Here is a 21,403-nt window from a genome sequence, read left to right on the forward strand (position 1 = left end):
AGATAAGAGTAAAAACTGGTTTAAAAATGAAGTGATAAAAGGAAAGGTGACATTGAGACATAGATTTTGTCCTTCAGATAGATCAAAAAGTAAATTTTTCCTAGATTTTGGCCTAAGGCCAGATCAGAATTGCCTGCCTATACTAGAAGGCCCATCAGTAAAACATTATACATGTCATGAAGGCAGCTGTCTACAAGTGACACTCCTGCCAAAGATAAGCACACACGGTGCATTATTATTGAGGGAGGACAAGCCTTGGCACTGTGTCTCAAGGGAAACTTTGGACAATTTTTTTATTTCAGGGCTGCTCATTCTGCAGTGCTATTTTTATGAAATACTCCAGAGCAGAGCATCAGTGAGACCAGGAATACACTCTGTGCTTGTGACATATTTTTTTATCTATGCCAAACACCATGAAACGACAATGTTCTGTAGTAGGAACTTAAACTCAACAACAAGTGCCCAGGAATGTTAAAGATCCTATCTGACTGGCAGCTTTTCATCAAGGAACTAGTGTAGACAAGGAGTTGGAGCCTAATCCCCATTGTGGGTTATAGGATATTGCCATTTTCACACTCCACGTCTGTCTTTGTGGAACTGACTCAGAGAGTAATTACTGCTCAGATAAGCCTCTTCTGGAATATGTGCAATTAACTCTCCTGCAAAAAAGGGGGAAGATGCCTAACACTTTAATAATGTTTAAGTACACTTAATCTATTTCTTTTCTACTCCTAATTTTTCCTAAATACGGTGAAGAAAGAGGATTTGAATCTACTTAGAAATGCTGGTTCTTACATAAATTATCCATGGGTCTGTAATAGCCTCTCATAGAAACAGCCAACATGAAGTAATAATACAAACCAACAGAATGTAAAGCAAATGAGTAGTCACTAAAACGATTAATCTAGATTTCTTTTTCCAAAACTAAGGACTATTATCCTTTTAAAATAGAGAACTATCTAAGTTCTTTAAAATTTCAAAGACAACTGTTTTTAAAATTTTGAAAGTAGCCTGGACTAATGAAAATTTCCCCTTTTTACAACAATTCAAAAAATTATTTTCCCCACATATTCATGACATTTTAATCCAAATCTCATTCTTTCCCTGTCAAAACAACTTGTGATGTTAAGATTGTAAAATTCAAGGGATCTGTACTGGCACAACTACATTTTGAGGTGATTTTTATACAATCATAGTGTCTTTCATAAATAGTTCATCAGCAGGATTCAAATGCATCTAAGGTTTTCTGTTACACTCAAGCTGAATAACAAGTACTCATCTTCACCATACTTCAAAAATTGAGCAATTGGCTAATTGCCCATTATTGAAATCAACCTAGAGAAAACAGCTAAGCTTCCCAACACTCTTGCCCTCCAGGAATACACTGTATTTAGGATAAAGCAAGTAAATGAACAAATACCAAAAACCGCTCCTCACCAAAAACAATCACCCACCAACCCCCTCCTCCCAAACCACAGCACAAGTCCCATGCCCTCTCAAATCATTTAACATAATTTTGGGAGATGGAGGTACAGCTTATTTATGATTTGAAAAGGTGAGAAAAAAGTTTAAAAAATAAAAATAGAGCAGCTATGTTTTGTTGAGCTAACTCCAGAGTATCTAGCCCTAAAGCAGTAACTTCTACAGCTTGAGGTAAAGCCCACTGTACCTCACTATTCCATAAATGGAGGAAGTCTAACATTTGATAAAGAACCACCTCCACAGCAGAAAAATATCCCCAACAGCTGGGCTATAAGGGGGATTAATTTCCTGACCTAACTTTGCCTCCAGTTCCACTCAGAATCTACTCAAACTGCCTCACTACATTTTTCATTTTGGTTGCACAACACACAAGTCACACAAGGGAATCAAGGTTGAGAGGATAATGTTGTTAACATTCATTTTTCAGCCTGAATGTTGCTGTACCAATGACAGCAATAGAATAAATGTTACTGTAAACAGCAGTCAGTTATTTTTGCCAATATAGCATGAAAATATTTTCTGCTTAAAGTCATTCTAAGTGCTCACACTGCAGTGGAAAAAGATCAATTTGGGAAAATATATGTTAAGATGCAGTTGCAGGCAGACCTGGATATGAGACAGCCAAGGTTTCAACATCTTCATGCCCAATGAAAACTAAGACGCTTATTTATTTTGGTTATTTTAAGGGGGAAAAAGAAGAAAAGAGAAAAGAGCACGTTCTCTGCACAATGGGTATGCTCAATTTGGTTTCCCAGATATTTTCACAAAAGACTACAGTTTTGAGACAAGTGACAGTTTGAACCCAAATTTGCAAGAGACTATTCTATGTTCTTCTTTGTTTACTAGGAGGTAGATGATGGCTTCTTGCATTTTATCCTTGCTACCTGGGTATTGTAGCTGAGCACCTAAACCCCTATTTTCATTTCTCTAGTATTTAGCCTTTCCTCCCTTAAAAAGCTACGTACCAATTACAAGTTCCTAAGCTCCTTAACTCACACTCCATTGACATTTTCTTCAGATCAAGGTTTCCTCCACAATGCACTCAAATGAGGTAGAATGCTTTTTTATATTGAAAAATCACAAAAAAACTCAAAACAAATCAAAACAAAAAAATCAGAGGGGAAAACTACTAGAAAAGTCCAGGAAATCTAGAGGAAAGCAAGAAGCAAAAGCTCCCAGACAGCCAAAATTTACCTGAAGTTCACTTTGCATTAGTTGAAGAATTTTGCAGTAAAGTCAGCTAAGCAAGGGTTATACATCTACATGCAAACATTCAACTTGACAGCTGGAAAGTATAGATTTTTGTGTACTTCTCGAGAAGCACAGAACTGACTCCTACTCAAATTTTCAATTTTTATGTGCTATTTCTGAATTAACACCATGATGCCACAGTTTCAAGACAGGCAAGTTGAACTTACAAATGTTGTATTTTCTTATTCAGAGTGACAAACAGAACATGGGCTGCCCCAAGACACAAGAACAAAAGTTCTAGTTTTCTGTTAAGTGTTATGTCTCTAATGAACTACAGTTATGTGAAAACATGTGCAGCTTCATTAGCCATAAATGACTGTTCTTAACTTTTGTAAACATTCACTTTCCAAATATTTGCAGTCTTACAAACACGTAAGTAAATGTAGCATTTGCAGAATATTAAAACATGTTCCACATCAAATTTTGGTGAATTTATGCAGGTAAGGAAAAGATTATCAGAATTTCCTGGCAATAATTACAAATTCAATTCATTTTTAACAGCTCTGAAAGATAGCTTACTTTCCCTCAAGAGTGCACTGCAAAAAGTTTCTAAGAGCATCTCTCACAATCAGGAGCCAACTTCATGAAGTGCCATGGTGGCAGGACCCAGGGGACCTCTAACAAAAGGGCACTGGATGTGCAGTATTGCAGAATATGCAACAGAGATTTAAAAAGGACATCTATGAAACAAAAACAAACAACAAACCAAAACAAAAAAAACAAACCCAAACAAAAAACCCTGCCACATCACAAAAAAACCGAACACTTTTTTTCCCATGGTGTTCCAAAAAACTCACTCATTTTTTTCTAGGCTTCATAAACTAAAATAGTTTCTGTCATGTTCACCTCCCAACTTGGCTTTATTCAGTTCAATTAGGAGTAAATCAGATCTACTGAGTCCTTTCAAAGCTCAATTTCAAACGACTAAACATGGTCTCAAGAATCCCATCTGCACTCCTTCAAAAGTCTTAGCATGTCAAAACTGAAGCCAATTAACCATGAATTAAATTCATTATACTTTCAATCATACAGAAATCTTTATTTCATGGCCCTGGGAAGTTGTACGTTTTGTCTATTATGACAGTTCCCTGTGGGTCTTTTTTTCTTCAAATGATGTATACACAGATAAACTTTGACAACACTTAACAGCAAATGAGCTCCCTGTATCAATATAGGGTAATTTTACACTGACAAAATTGTCCACCAGTTAAATAGCAGATGTTCTGAACTAGACTGATATAAAATTAATGCTCCAGTACTGTGGAGAAGCTTGATGCAGCCTATGTCCCATTTTGTCATTTAATTTTAGATAATAATTACACAATACATCATTTCTTAATGTAGCCAAATATGAAACAAAGAATATTGATGGTGTGTATTTATTTTGCAGATGTTAATATAGGAAAGAAATCTTTCGTTCTTGGGCAGAATTCCATTTTTCCCATGCAACTTGAAACTCAGTTATATGGCAAAAAAGTGTACTCCTGCTTTTAGTGAGTATAAAAAAATGCAGTAATAGCCAGACCTGAATTAATCCTGTTCGAGTTCTGAGGTGGGATGAGAGGCACAAGACAGAAAGGCACAAAAAACCCAAGGTAGATCACCTAATTAAGATCTAATTAGGGAAACAATCTCTCGTCCCAAAGGGTGCTTAGACAAAATCTTAGGTGCCTGCAGAGCTGCAGCTTTCATGGAAGGAATGTATGTGCTGAACGTCCTCCTCAATGTGGTGACCCTACAGGATTTCTCTGCAGTGTTTAGTTCTCTGCTGTAAGAGAGGAGGTGGAAACTCCCTCCCCTTTATTTAAAAATACTGAAGACATCCATGCTTCAACCACATGTCATCAAAAAAGGAATCTTAAAATTCTGTTATCATAGCTTGAACAAAACAATAAAATGCATATTTATGTCTTTAGTTTTTTTAATTGCTATATCACATATTTGACTTCAGTCGCTGAAAAGTATTTTGTCAATCCTTAAAGCAGTAGTAGCCAAGCATGAGTAGCTCATATGCTAAGGAAAGGTTCAGCAAGTGTAAGAATATTTATTATTTTATGCAAAGACATCTATTATGGAGAAAAGAACATATTTCCTTTTCTACTGAAGAACTCATACATGTGAAAAGCAGCTCACAGGAGAAGTACTGTGACAATTTATCAGGTATGTGAATGGCCCATCAAGATTTTATGGCATAGGCATACAATGCTGTGCTTATTTGCCTCTGATCAGACAATTGTCAATACAATCTCTTCAAAGAAACTTTTCCAAGCAGTAAACCTAAACAGTAGCCACTTCAGAGGCTGACAAGTCCCTTGACAAGTACAGTCAGTGTTACCAATGTGTATTTGAAAGATTAACATAGCCTTAGGCTAGTAATTCTGTAGCAGGTGTGAAATTGTATTTCTTTAATATCTGGTTTTGGAGTGATATTATCAGGTAAATGAACCCAAAACCACCCACAAGAAAAAAACCCCACTGCTTCTTCTGCTTACCAGCTCCTCACGAAGCTGGGCTATGAGTTCGTCTCTCTCCTTCAGCTGCAGCTTCAGCACTGAGCATTCATCTTTTATTCCATCCTAGAAAAACATCAAAAGAGATGTTATAATAGGCTTAACGCTTCTACTTTGCTCATGACAAGAAAAGGCTGTTTCACATAGTGTGAGATAATTACATTCAAATAATGAAACTCAATTTTCCTTTGTCGTGTGTGGTATTTTCAATAACATTTTCTAAGTTGCTGCATAAACAAATTAATGTATCCATAGACATTGCATAGAAATTTGAATAGCTCCCTGCACAGAAGTCCATGTCATTGTTTTCTGAATCTTTCAACTCTTTTTATTGAAGGTCCTATTGGGTCATTCCTCTTCATTTGAGAAACAGCTATGAAATACTGTAATTTTAATCATACAAAACAACATTAGAGAAACATCAATTTAGAGCATTATTGCAGAGCTCTTTATCTTGGAGAGATGAAAAAGAAAGCACAACACACATCCACAGGAAAGGGAAAGCACACTCTTTATCCATACATCTTTTGTCCCACATCAGCTAAAACAGCAGCAGTTCTGGTATTAACTGGGAGGAAAGAATACAGTTAACACTTTGGGAAATAACCACTGTAATTCAATTTGACCCGCACAAAAGTGACCCTAATACCTAAAACTGTTGCCAAACCCATGACCATGAGGCAGAGGCATGCAAGGTGCCCCAGGAAATCTGGTCTAAGTCTCTACATCATATTTGAAGAAAAAATATCAATCAAGTAGTTTTGTATTGTTCTGATAAACATCCCAGAGGAGAAAATTCAAATGAACAGACTGAGCTGTTGAAAGGTAAAAACCTAGCAAACTAACCAGCCAACTTTATACAACTGTAACTGAAGAACTCTATTTTTACAGCCTTCTAGCACTGAATCATTTTGTTTGGGAAGTTTATTAATTTGGAGTACTGTTACTGAAAAAAAAAACCCCAAAAAACAAGACCAAACCAAACAAACCAAACAAAAGAGCCACAAAAAACACCAAACCCCACAAGCCGTATGACAAGAAAACTTATGGAAATCTGGTGGTATATTCACAACACTTACTCTGAAAATAAAAAAAACTGGACCTCTAGTTATCAGCTAATAACAATGTAAGAGTGCAGAAATTATTTAGATTGTGTAGAGTTCAGAGGGTTCTAAAGGGTATAACCAGTGTGATAAACTTGCATTGGTACTGCCAGTACTAATGTGCCTGTAAATCCAAAAAAATACAGAAACACAGGACAAAAAAAGTAGAGTGTGATCTCATTTTCCTCACATAAAATATTATAATCATTATCTTTCAAAGTAATTACATTGCTCATCATCTGCCCTAACAGGATTGGAAGAAGAAACAAGACACATACACATCAATACTGCAAATATTTAGAACAACTGCAATAGAAAGAGTTACACCATTTCTGCCTGCTTATACAATATTTCAGTACTAGTATACATCTTCTGAAAGATTCAAACTTATAAAAAACAGCCAGAACTCGCATTATGTGTGTTAAGGAAAAACTCACAGAAGTTTTCTTTATTATATGCTACAGAAGCATTTTACTCTCTACTATCAGACTGATGTTTAGGCACATTAGCTGAAAATAAAATTTTAGTGCATCCCAGAATACAGCCCGCAGCACTGAATATGATATTAGCACACATTTAACATTACTGTTAGCAAGAATATCTGCTTCTAAAAAAATGGTTTTGCATCAGCAACTATTATTTTATGAAAGTGAGGTCTTTATCTAACAAAATGGTTTTAGAAACAATATGGCATTAGCTATGTTACCTCAAATTTTTGTTCCATTGTTCTGAGTTCTTTTTGCCAGCATAGTTCTTCTACAATGTTGATACCTTTTGAATTTCTCCTCATTAACTTAGAATAAAATAGTACAAGACACAGTGGAAAAAGAAAAAGATCAAGGTCCCATAGCCAAGACTATGACAAAAGTATCTTCTGGAAAGCATATGCAAGCAAATACAGCAATGAGGCCTGTAACAGCGTGCCTCAACCACAGCAGGAAAGTTTTTTGAGATGAGCTTTGACACTAGGTTTTGTCTAAGAGGCAAAGCAGACTATCCTCAGACTAGTGAGAGCTCGAAGAAAGATTCTGCCTCACAGAGCTTCCAAAGACTTAAAGCCCACAGTGCACCTCTCCTGGCAAAAAGCAGTCAGGCACCCAGCTGGATCTTCCTCACACATGCAAGGAATGGACCCTCCTGCCTGGCACAGTTCTCCAGGCACTTCACTGCCACATTCCATGCAATTTACTTTGATTAAAAAAATTAGCCCATAACTATCCTTAGAGCTTGGAGAAAAGCACGTAGGGCTAAGGTTTTTCCCTTGCATTGCCTCATTCCAACAGAACTCTGATTAACACTTCCAGTGGGACATGGTGCTTGGAAATCAGCGCCCTGCACTATCAACTCCTGTGCAGGACACCACAGCCCTGTAAAACAGCACCCTGCAGTTTCTGGGATACTTGAGACTCTTAGGTTTGGAGTCTACGATGATTTTGGCTGAGGTAGAGTTAACTTTCTTCACAGTAGCTTGTATGGCACTTTGGGTTTGATTTGGTCTGGAAGCAGCGTTGATAATGCAGATTATTTCATTTTTGCCTAGCAGCACTTACAGTGTCAAGGCCTTTTCTGCTTCTCACACTGCCACCGCAGCAAGGAGAGGGGTGACACAAAGGAGCTGGGAGGGGACGCAGCCAAGATAGCCAACTGATCCAAGGAACATTCCAAAACATATGGCATCCTGCTGGGTATATAAAGCAAAGGAAAGAGAGAGGAAGGAGAAATGGTGTTCAATCTTCCCAAGTCAGCACTACACATGATAGACCCCTGCTTTCTTGGAGCAGCAGACAGCTGTTTGTGGTTGAATGCAGAGTAGAATTAGAATTTTATAATCTAATTTTGCTGCACAGTATCTGCAGAGGCATCAATCTTTCTTCAAATGCAAGAGCGTGAATAAAATAAAGAAAACACATTGTCAAGCAGTTGACTGCAAAAAGGTTTGGGCAATTTCAATATCCCATACACCTGTCTGAATGTAGCACTAACAGAATAAAAAATGTTGCAGAAGAAACTGTTGCTAAAACATTGAATACAGTACTTCCAGAAAATAACTACTGAAAGCTATGGCAGGGGAAGAGGCTCAGAAAATAATTTTCTCATGCAAGAATCAAAATATTTCAGTGAAGGATTGTGTGAATGATATTAAAGAAATCGCATGTTATTGAAAGGTGTGGAGGGCAGCAAAAACTGGTGAAATGCTGTGTTATTCATTAGTCTGTGGGCAAACAGGAATGTATATCCCATAGTGTGAATTTGGGAATGGATCATCTCTACTCCTTAGGAGGTCTGAAATGCTTCATTATCTGCTGAGAAACTATAATACAGGGCAAAGCTGCTGTGGAAAGACCAAAAGATTTTTTGAGAAAAGCTTCTCAAGGTGAATGAGAAATAGCAGACACAGTCTGATGGGGATTCATAGTCCAAAAAACAATAGCAACAAAAAGCCCAAATACAAACCTCCCAAAAACCCAGCATTGCCTCCGAATGAATTGTCACAGCAACAGATATTAAGGTGGAAATAACTTGCCAAGGATGGCCTGCTTTTAGGAGAGCATGCACTCAATTATTCTAAATCTATGCTGCAATTACTAAGCTGGAAAAAAAACATTTCCCTCATAAAGTCGGGATTTCCAAATATACTTTGAATACACTGGGGCTGTGAGAGTTGGCCTCTTAGCTATCTCCACATTCCAGTAGATACCTGACCCATGTATTCCTATCTTTAGAAAAATAAGCCAAATTATAGCGTGGGCATCATCACATTTGCAAAATATGTCTCCTACTTTTTTCAGCCCTTACAATATTTATAGTGTAGAAGAACAGACATATTCTTCTATAGACATGTCATGTAAGTAAAGTTGAGTTCAGAAGCCAACTAAAATCAATTAAATGTCCACACATATAAAAGTCTGCTAGGTGACATTTATTTTTTCTATTTACTAAACCAATACCCTTTGCCACTTTGATTCCTTACCTTTCTGCAAAATGAGTTTATACCAATATTTTATCAAGGCTACTAGTCCAATAAGAACCCGAATGCTATGAAATTATCAGTCCGAATAATTCAATCTACCCTCTAAGCATGTTTTCATAAGCTACCAGTATACTGTAGCTTAGAGGCAATTTTTTAAAGCTTAATAAATTATATATACTACATATTACACTGTCATTATCCTCATTGTTTTTATGAATGTTGTTCATTATTTTATCACCAAAAAAAAGAATAAGAATTCTTCTCTCAATTGTAGTAAGCATGTCCATGACTCCGGAAATGCTTGATAAAAAAATCAATTAACACCTCATTGTTAAAGAGAACTGTTAGACAGCATGATCTGTAAACAGTACATCTTCAAATTACTTTCCTTTATTAAAGATAGATAATAAAAAAAAGTTTCGCAGACTAAATTGCATAAAAACATAAAAGGAGCTATGTGCAGAAAGCTACCTATCATTTTCCCCACTTACATCCTCTGATACTTAAAAAAATTTCCACAATTTAGGTGCACGTTCATTATGGATCTGGTGTTATTATTGCACACAATTTATGGTCACAATATTCTTCAAATTATCACCCTTTTACTTATTTTCAGTTGCCAGCTATGACAGCAATTACTATGTCTCAGTGCCAGTATTTTCTTATTTTAGTTTAATTCTGCTCATTTGGGAAAATGCTAAACATAGTAGCAAATCTGTTTCTCCTCAGATCAGGTCACAAGATAAAAACTGTGGTGTGTGTGAAGACAGCTGCAGCAGGTTATGCGTAAGTGCCAAAAAGAATACTCATTTTAATTTTGAAAACTTACTTTATATCTCTTCATCCTTTGGAACAAAGAGGCATATCAGGCTTACTGTAATCAAAGTGCTATAAAAAAAAATTAACCAAGTATTCTGGAAGATAAATTAACTGCTCTTCCTCTGACATTAAACAGAATATGTTTCCAAAGAAATAACATAAAATTAGAATATAATAAAACTCATATGCTGAACTTCAGATGCTAAATGGATTGTTCCCCAACTTAGGGTATTGCAAAAATCAACAATTACTTAGGATATAGTGTCTTAAGAAAATAATCCTAGAACAAAACTAAGAAATTAAAGACTGAATATCAGGTCCAGAAAGGTACACAAATGCAGCAACACTTGAAGCTTTCCCTAAGTCATGCAGCAGATCTACCTAGAAAAATTAAGCAATTTCTGGATAAGTGTCTAGAACATTCAGAGGAAACACAAGGTTTATCATTCACAGTACTTTTCTGCGAACAGCATAGGAGTCTAGACTCAGGATTGTGGCTATCTTCTATGGTTCACTTTACACTACCTGATACCTGAAAAGCAATAAGTGGTTTCGTGGATCTTATGTGAAATTTGTAGAGGAGTGCTAGACATCACTTATGTTAACATGTTTTACAAAAGGAAGATGTTTTGTTTTACAAAAGGAAGAGCATCTACCCATTTGAGATTACATGAGTATACTGCTGGATATTACAGAGTATGTTTTCAGAAATGAGTTTTCAGTCAGATCATGAGTACTTGCACTGTTCATTGTTACTCTTGTTTTAATGAAAGTCTTTAATGAAAGACCCTAACATTAGCAGAGAGACCAAGTAGGCATTATTTGTTTCAGATGTCAAAATGAAGCCACTAGTCTGGTCCCTGCTGTAAATACACCATGGCACCTCATGTACACAGTGTGACTTTTCCCTTTCTGTGCTCTCTCTAGCTCTACCTACAGCATCACTTCATGTCTGCTGTACCAATTCCTTTCAATTACAGCAAGAGAGAAATCATTTGGCTGGCTGCATTCTTCACATGTGCAAGGCACATTGATTTTGTTCCTTTGGCTCATCTGCTGTTTTGGTGCCTTGCCAGACCAGTTAGTCTTGGCTGGAGTCCCAACAATGCCTGCAAAGAGCATCCCTGCTGACTGCAGGCAATGGTCACACTTAACTCTCCTGCTTCTCATGTCACACTGCCCTGCCAGCTGTTGCTAACGCCCAGAACAAGGGTCCTTGCTTCAGAAATTCCCATTAAAGCATAACAGAGCAGCTCAGAGCCATCTTCCATGACCGCCTTGATCCAGCACATGCAGAGTCTCACTCCAAGTTATTTTTCCATTAGGTAAAGCACAAATAAATAAAATCCTTAATCAGCTTGGTTAATCCTGAGCATATCAGAAAAAGACATCATTCCATACATCTTCAGTATTCAAATGACACTTCTAAAGGAACAACTCTCTATTTAATTTCTTCATCAGGAAATCAAATAGAGTTTGGGGAGCATAGGATCTGATCCTTCTAATGATAAATAAGGGTGATTAATCCTAAAAAAAGACCTATGCAATACTAAAACATATTCTAAGTTCAGTTACATGGAACATGTCAATAAATATTTTACTGGGTGAATTAGGACAGTTATATACATTTATATACTAGAATTCAATTGATATTCTACTGTGAAGGTAACACTCAAAGAGACTATATAGGCTATGCTACTTTGACTTCTGACATTTATGAATAGAAACTAAATTAGCCATGTTTTCTTCATAGTGAGCCAAATTCTGTTAACTCTGAAATACAGGCTGAGCATATTAACTTGGATTTTATTTTTTTACTCCGGTTGAAATTTTCTTTTTCTGAGTGATAATAAAACACATTAAGTTTAAAAGAATGAAGCTTGATTAGTAAACTGCAGAACATAAAATGTGAATGGTTTTACCAGGTGAAGCCCAAGATGTATCTAACCTGCAGAAATCATGAATAGCAGCCAAGAGCATAGCAGAAGATATGAATGCATTTTTCCCAATATAATTAATCCACCTATTCTCCCTTTATGGCCAGAATTCACATATACAGTACAATGGCTCCTTTAGTGAAGATCCTAAAATAAATTCTATATTCATGTGGAGAAAACAAGTGAAACAAAACCCCCTAACCTTCCTTTGGTTTTCGACCTGCTGTGGAACAATGTCATTTGTTCCTGTTTCCTTGAGACAAGACAGGTGTATTTCCTATTTATCTCCTCCGTGATTTCCATTGTTTTATAAATCTCCATAATTATTGCATAACTACTGTCATCTCTATCTGAAGCTGGCAAATATCTTCCTTACACAGAACATCCTGTATCTCTAATCAAAGCCTATCCTCCATCCTTCCCAGTTGGACTGTGCCATTCATTTGAACTAGGTAATCAGGGTTCCAATAAGATTAAATGCTCAACTCTAAGTCACTTTTATTTTAGTAAGTAGGTATTTTCAAGGAACTATGTACCATGTCTGAAGGTTCTCTTTCCTCATTTGGCAAAATAAGATTCTTCTCCTGCTTGCATTGTGTCTGGTAACACTGAATCTCAACTGCCTTTCATCTTTCCATCATTTAGTATAACGAAATCTTTCTGCGCCATTTCAAACTCCATTTTAATTTTAATTACTCTGGGCCTTCCAGAAGTGTAATTCTTCCTTTAAAAAATGCCTGCTTGGGTCTTTTGTACTGTACACCTAATCTGCCATTAATCCAAGAGAAGACTTTTCCACCCATCTTCTTATTTTTTAAAAGCCTTTCATGAAGGGTTTTGTTGACAGGTTTTTGGAAACTGAGTTAATTACACAAAACAGATCATCCTTTATTCACATGCATGACTCTTCTAGCAGACTTCTGAGGTCTTATTGAAATCTCAGCAAGTCAGTTCTGCTCTTCCCCCCTTATTATATTCATTCTTGGTCCTAGCAAATCTATTTTCCAGAACAATTTCTACTAATTTAACCAGTAACAAACTCAAATTAAAAGAACTTTTTTAAAAATCCCAACAAAAAAAAAAGCAGTTGTCTATTTCCATCTGACATTCAGCCACAAAGATTAGAGCAACAGATAACAGGCAAGAGTTAGCAGTTCAGCAATTCCTCTCATCAGTCTCAGAATGAGTAGCTGGTGCAAGAGATTTCCTATTCTCTGTTGCTCCATTACTATTCTCAGATATCTTAAACTGGCATTTCAAGCCTCATTCCTTGGATTAGTTCCCCCAATGAAAATGGTGCATCCACTGATGTGGAAACAAACACCAATTTTTGAATTATACTTTTTCTTGGCGATCATCTTATTTTCCAAGAGTGCTTCCTTAACCGCCATTTTTCTTTCAGCATTGCAAATTCCATGGAACAGCTCATTGCACTTACTAATTTGACAAAAGCCTTCTGTAATCAGAGTGGGGTTTTTTTGTTTGTAACCATATGTTTAGCAGCTTAATATTGTCCTATTAACTCCCATTATCATCAGGGATAAAATATTACTATCTAATTATTTTCCCCAATACCTAATCAGCAAAACCAAAACCTCTTCACATTTTTACAGGCAAATAACCTTATTAATCATGTAATACACACAGACTGAGTCCTATGAAAGATTACCAATAAAATCTATACCTTTGTGCAAATATAATTTAATTTACAATTGAAATGCAGCCACTTTTTCATTTGTATGTCAGTTTCTTTTCGCCAAGCAGCATGACAAAAAATGTTCAGGCCAAAAAAGTAAAGTAAAAATATCTGCCAACCTGCAGCATTTTTGTAGAAGTTTCATCATTGCCATACCAGTAAATGTATTTCTTCATATTCAGAGAAAAATGTCTTAAACAAAACCTCATTTGTCTAAACAGAAGGAGACAAGTCCAAACTGGATCCTGGCTGTCCTGTGAGGAGATCAATAAGAGAGTTTCTTCTAGCTCCAACACAGCACAGGCCACTAAGCTCAAATCTCCCCTGAATCCACTGTAGTCTTCTATCAACTTGTATATGTGACATAATATTCATTATTTTATGCTGAATTCAATATATCAGCTTTAAAATGTTTCTTGTCCTGCCTCCTGGAATCACAAGAAAATTTCAGACAGGAAGAAAGGGGAGCACTATAAAACAGTAACTTTGGCTCTTCCAGTTGTGAGGAAAAATGTGACAAAACATCATCTTCTGCACAAAAAGAATAAAACACCTATTTTTTATTTTATCATTACTGTTTTTAAAGCCAAAGGATATAAATAAAAAAAAAATTATAAAAAATTATAGATTTATGAGGATGATTCAGGGAAGAAAGCAATGAATAAGTTTTTAGATCTTCCAAGTACATTAGAATTAACAGAAGTAATCTTATTAAATGTTCTCAAGAGAGTAAGAAAGGGGAAGAGATCCAGCCAGCTCTGCTTGAAGTTATACATTATAATTATGAAAATAATGTGTCATTTCAGGAAAGTCTTTAGGATCAAATATACAAATGCTTGCATACATGGATATCATATGCAAAGAGGAAATAACTTTTCTTTGACAATCTCTGAGTACACCAGCCTAATTAATTTATTCAAAAAGGTTCCCCAGATCCACCATGGTGACACAGAAAAGAAAGAAACCCTCTTATTTAGATAAAATGAAACCCCAGATATTCCACTGACTGTTTATATCATGAAGGTGTATTGAAAGAATATTATATCCTCTATACTTAATACTTGTATATATACAATATTACTGACCCTTTAAAGAAAATACCAGTGAATAGTAAAATTATGCACAGCTGGTGAGCAAATCAGTAAATGATTTTGATATTTCAGAACACCTTGCTACACTTTACGTAACTTTTACCCATATAAAACCTGAAGTTTGTTTCCTGCCTTTATCACACTTGCCGAGCAGAGTCAGATTTTTTTCTCCACATCAAAAGTTCTTTCACCTACAGCCATTTAGGACACTGAGCTCTGACAGTGCTTCTCTAGAAACACTGAGGTTTTCTCTCTTCTTATATGTAGTCAAGAATAGATTCTGAATTACAGTGAATGTACTTCACAGTAGTGAAGTCAACAAGCTTAACTAGACTATATATTCAGCATGACTCCCTCCCTCTACTGCATATTCAATTAATTACTGACCTTAAATGGAAACACATTTTTCAGTTGAGAATAAACCTTTGTTGAACCAAGAGGACATTCTGCTTCAAGTTTATGCAGATACATCAATCCAGGATTATGTATACCTTCCACTTTGCACACATACAGAAAATCAACTTTCTGAACTGACATTATGGTCATTACAAAAGACGAGATTTGTTTATCTCGATGATTTCTTGAGGAAAAAAAAAAAAGCTGAGAAAAACAAAATTCAGCTATCATAAGATAATTGTCCTATGACAGCATAACTACAAAGACACTACAAAATTTAAGTCTCTTCAGACAATACAATATCAACTATAAATACTTACCTAGTTTGGCTAGTATAGAAAACAGTACAATCTAATTAGTACACCACTCACCAACATAATCAACATGCTAATACAGAACTGTTTTCCCTTTTTCTGAGCTACCATGTAAAGAAATATATCAATATTAAGCCAAACAGAGAAAATTCTGTGCATAAAATAATGTAAAAATATGCCTGTGGGATTTGACTTAGGAGCACTGGAATGTAAGTAAGACCCAGGTAACTACATTGGTTAGCTGTGATTTGCTATTACTAGACTTTATCTGTAACAGATGAGGCAAGTGGTGGGGTTAGAATCAAGGAAAAATAGATGTTTTTTCTAGATGTATATTTGCATGAATCATCTCTTTCCACTCACAAATCTTACCACTTAGTTCTCCAATATTTGTCATTATGAAATTGGTTATGAAATAACCTTGCAAGCACTGCTCTGCTCATTTGGAGAAAAAAAAAATCCAAGAAACTCAGCCAAAAATGAGCTTGATTTTGTTTTCTTTAGGCAGTTTCCCCAGAGGGCCAGTTACTAAAAGATATTTTGTAAGTCATATTTGTCCTGGGTTGCAGTGTAGGATGTACACAAAGTATTTATTCTATCACCATCTTCATGAACTGTTGAAACCAGGTGGGCTAGTGTTTTCCCAAGCCCCCTGCCTCTTCTGCTAATGGCCTTTGGAGTGTCTTCTGCTAATGGCCCATTAACGCCTTTGGGGTGTTTTCTGCTAATGGCCCATGAGTCACAAGTAACTCCCTTCAGGGGTTATCTCTGTTAATGGGCCATCAAGGACCCATTTCACACTTCTCATGCTATTGTGAGATGCTCTGCCCAGGGGGAGGAGCCAAGCATTCTCACCTGGATATAAGCTGGTATGTGGGACAGTGCAGGTAGCACTTACCCACTGGATTCCCAGAGGAGCAGAGCTCCCAGACCTTTCTACAGGATCACTGCTTCAGGAAGAGCCCCTCACCTGGACTGCTTCCACCATCCTGCTCAGGTTGTATTCTGACCTTGTCAGTGATCCTTTGCGTTATTGCATTTATTTTATTTTGTTTTTACCTTTTTACCTTTCTTTTTATTAAATTATATCTCTGACTTGGAGCCTCTCACTCGTTTTGCTTTCAAACCACAACAATATTTCACATGGTATGTGTGTGCCACAGAAGCATTAATTATTCTATCACTTGCAGTGCAATACTAGACCTTGTCAAGTTCCTGCATGATTCTTCTTTTATCACCATTAGATGGGCTTAGCTGTTTACCCTTTGCAATTCTGATTATTAAAATGCATATTCCACTTAGAGCACACCTCTGCTTTCTCCTGTTTTTATGTCAAAAATAGGAAACTAGATGCATTTCAGTGTCCATTTTTTTCCTGGGCATGTGTTGTATCCTATACTGCCAGAGAAGCTCAGTCAATAGATGTGGTGAGCAAGACCGGATAGATTAATGAGCTCATTATAATTCATTAAAGAGTGATGTGGGGATGACTGCCCACTTTAATTAGCTTTATTACTGTAGGAAATTGTTTCATATGCCAAGCTCATCACCAAGCATGCCTGGAAAACATTAGAGTAGTAATCAGACTTGATACGAGAACCTTTCATTACCCTGTAAGGCTAAAGGCATTTATAATGACAAGGAAAATATTAAGAAGATGGACATGAGAGTGGCTAGCATAAAATAATTTATTGTGTCTAGTAATTCAGTGATAAACTGCACAATGGTGATTTCAAGTTAAAAATTTGGTGGAACAGCTGTGTTTCCATGGCATACCATGTGCTCTTCCTGCAATCATGACATTAATTGACAGTAATAGATTTAGAAGGTTTAATAGGTCAGGTTTGCTCAGATAAAAAATCCTAATGCAAATTAACTATGACTCAAATATTTTAATGAAAATCTTAATTGGTAACTGGATTTTCTTCAGGAGGGCCTCTTTCCCCAGCCAGCCTCAGATTAGCAAACACATTTCCACACATTTCCTGATAATTTTAAGTTGCAGGTAAACAACAGGTAAAAAATTATTTGTAGACAAAGACAGATAAAAATACGCAGATAAAATTGTAGAAGCTTTGGAAGGAGCAAAATAGAAAATTAGCATAAGAGTCTTGTTCAGTCTCCCAAAGCTCCACTGAAAAAAGGATTATGTTCTAGGATCTACTTTTTCAATGTTTAAAGGCCTAGAACATATTTTGCAATCAAAGCCTCTCAACATTAATCAAATGGTTTAAGGCGCAATCTCTATAACCTCAATAATTTATTCCAATCATGACTACCTTATCATTTTAATTACACTCTCTTTTACTCAAAGCAACAACAAATGTTCCTAAGCCCTACCTTCCTGATTTAGTTGTATTTTGAATAAATTGCTTAGTGTTATCAAGTTCTATATCTAATCAAGAGTTTGGCATTTGTTTTAATACTAATGTTAAGGAAATCCCTGTAAGGACCCCTGTTCCATTCATGGTCAGAGCAAGTCATGAAACTATATATAAATTATTAATTCCTAACATTAGATATGATTAATTTTTTCAATAGCATATCATAATGAAACATGGAAAATTATGGCTGAGCAGATCTTTAGTGATAGGAATTCTTTCCATCTTAGGATAATTTTTGGGTGAGTTTAGAGTGGCATATTGGAAGATTCTGCCCCTCACACACACTATGTGAGATAATTAAACAATGTACAATAAAACTGCTTCCCAGCTCCCAAACATACCATTATATTTTCATGCCTTATTGTTGTTGAGCCACTCCAAACACCCGCCACCTCAAAGCAATTATTTCTTCTCAAATTTTTACAAGCAAAACACTAGTTACTCCTGAATTTTCTAGTGCAAAAAAGCAGGTTATCTTTCTGACTTCACATGAGAGCAAGTGTCCATTGTTATTTTGCTTCTTGTATAAAAATTGGTATCCCTAGTACCTCATCCTCTGCAGCATTCCCCTGAGGAAGTGACTCCATCAGCTATTAGTTGAGTATGATACTGCTGGGATTGACAGGGCAGCAGTACCTGACTCTCAGATATTTTCAAATTCCTGTCAAAAATATGTTGCATATAAGTAAAACAAATGGAGGGCTAACAAAAACAAATAAAGAAAGCCAACACACAGACTTTTGAGATGAATTCTTTACAGTTGTGTGTGCTGTTATCCTAAAGGCAGTCGTTGCTTCTGCACTGTGGCTCAGAACTCACGAATTAAGTCTTACAAAAGCCTCCTGGCATAGGTCATTGTCATGATTTTGGTGAACATACAAAAAGACAATGAAAAAAAATTCAGAATAAAACTTAGGTTTTTATTTTCCATTTCTTGTCATGACCATAACTCAATTCTCTTTTGCTTGTTACAGTTCTCAGGCCCCTTAATCCTTTCTCCTGTATTACACCTGCATCAGGCATAATTAACATCTTTATAGTTTTCCAAAACATGATTGGAGTACAGGACTTTATACTTCCAGAAGTTTTCCAAGCACTTGAGAGTGGGTAGGGTGAACCTAAAATTGAAAGTATTTACCATAGGACTCCTGGGTCTAATTTCAATCATTGAAACAGATGGAGGGATTTTTGCATGTCTTATTTTAGGATTAATACTGATTTCCCTATCTGTTAGAATCTGCATGCTTCTCCCTCTTGTACATAATCTTTTTGAGGGTCAAAAGTATCCCAAGCAACTATACTATGAGTATCTAGTCAACACGTGAACAGAAAACGTTTTATATTTTAATGATCCAAAGTAAGGAGAAACATTTTCTGCAGTTTAAGATGTGAAACTGTGAAAATAGAAAAAAAAAACAACCCCTCCTCACCATACAACCCCCTTTCACATCCAGGTGGGAGAATTTGAGTCAGCTGACTTTGGCACAGTCATTTGACAATTGTACACATTTTATTTTTATAAGGCTATGCAACCAAACCATTTGTACAGCTAATACATAAAATTGTGATGACAAACCTGTTGTTTAGATGTTTTGTAAATTACTATGCTGTACACAATGAAGACACAGTAGGAAAACATTCTGATTATGTGTGAAGAGAATACTTCTTTAGAACACTATCTGAATTTTTCATCAGTATAACCTGTTCATGACAAATGACTTATCCAAATAACATCACTGATGTGCATCAATCTATACAACTCAGTCTTTAGTACTCCCATTTCAAAAATGTACAAAATCTGAGTCATTCACCTTCATTAATTTTTTTTAGAGTACTTACTGTCCTATAGTTCATACTCTTCCCATATACATTTTTAAAATAGTTTGAACCCAAGCATCAGTCCCATCCATAAAAAAGAAATAATGAGGTAGAGAAAAAAAAATTAAGGGAACTAATTAAAAACTATCTGCAAAACAAGGCTAGATTATTAAAGACCACACATTCATGTGCTTAAAATAAAAAGCAGATTCTGCCTATTAACCTGGACCCTGATTTTCTTGCACAAATACATTTAATAACTGTTAGCATTGAGTACACTCCTTCGCATTTAGCTAATTGTGTATTTTTATGTTTCAAAGTTCTTTGTCTTTTTCCTCAACTCAAATTACACAGAACAATTAGTTTATGCCAGAAAGTCAGGGAGAGAAGAAAGGGTTATTTTCTCCTCAGTTACATTTCTTGATTAGAGATGAAACAAAAACCTGAATGAAAGAAGCTGATGGCTCTCAGTCTAGCTGGTGGACACAGAATATTGGTAAGCTCTCAGTGAGAGTCTATCTGCCTTTGTCAATGCTTTAAACATTTGTCATTCAAAGATTCCCAGTATGACAGAAAACAAGTGGAATTTAGACTCAACTACTAGTTCTTAGCTGCTGCTATATTTATAGCATCTGTAGTAACTTTGTCCTAGAAAAGACAAATGCTACAAAATGGCTTATTTTGCAGTAAAAGAGCAGAAGCTTTTGCTAAAATTCATAGGAAAAAAAATCATTAAAGTGTGAAATCTGCTGTGGTAATAATACGCATGGTTTCATCTGACTGCCTTAACCACCCCCCCCCCCCCCCCCCCCCGCCCAGAACTTAAGATGTGTGAAAATCCTATATAGTAACAGAATGAGTTAGAAAATTGTTTAAGTCTTGGAGACTGTCCTTCAGCACCTTTTACACAGTGGACAAGTAGTTTAATTAAGGCTATAAACTAGAGAGAAGGGTGACTTTCATATCTACTATATATGATTAAACATCTGTCCCAGTGAGGTCCTGATCTTTAAAGATGGTATTAAGAACTCTAAATCACAATAGTTTAACCTCTGAAGCAAATAGTAAAATTTTCTTTCCTTGTTGATTGAATGATTCATTGTCACAGGAAGTTTCCATCCCAGTAAAAGGTATCTCCAAAGAAATCCACTAAGACACAGTTTTGTTCCTTCTGCCATAGAAAAAACAAGAAGTTAAGTAAAAGGCTGTAAAAACCTTTAACACCACATCTGTGACCTAAAACAAAGAAGCCAGTCACATCCAGTGTGGGGTATGCTCACAACTTGAAGCTAACTGGAAAACATTAGAATACTTACTGCCATTTTAACAGACTTCAGTAAAGCAGAACCAAGCAAAGGTCAAGGACTTAATCCTTTGTTGTTGTTGTTGAAAACTTGAGAGTTTTCAAGGTTGAACAAGTTTGCCTGTATATTTAACAGATATAAATGTAGTATCCAGACATAACAGCACGGAAGCTTCAGCACAGCCTTTCTTTCTTGCACATGGAAGCAGATCATGCCCAGGTGAACAATGCTGCAAGCATTATCACCAAAACAATTACTTTTGCACAAAACTCACCCTCTGGCTCTTCACCAAAAGGCTCTTGCCACAATATTAATGTATTCAGATTC

At 36.1% G+C, this 21,403-nt stretch overlaps 1 protein-coding gene across 1 annotated transcript in view; it reads right to left on the reverse strand.

Moving 5' to 3' along the window:
- CCSER1 (coiled-coil serine rich protein 1) overlaps window positions 1-21,403 on the reverse strand; it is a 383,892-nt gene that overhangs the window by 44,232 nt on the left and 318,257 nt on the right. The window contains exon 8 of the mRNA XM_083861973.1: window positions 5,226-5,309. Within this exon, the coding sequence (XP_083718099.1) occupies window positions 5,226-5,309 (84 nt within the window). The remainder of the gene's footprint in view (window positions 1-5,225; window positions 5,310-21,403) is intronic.

The sequence above is a fragment of the Zosterops lateralis genome (assembly GCF_965231275.1).
Source record: "Zosterops lateralis genome assembly, chromosome: 5".
NCBI lineage: Eukaryota > Metazoa > Chordata > Aves > Passeriformes > Zosteropidae > Zosterops > Zosterops lateralis.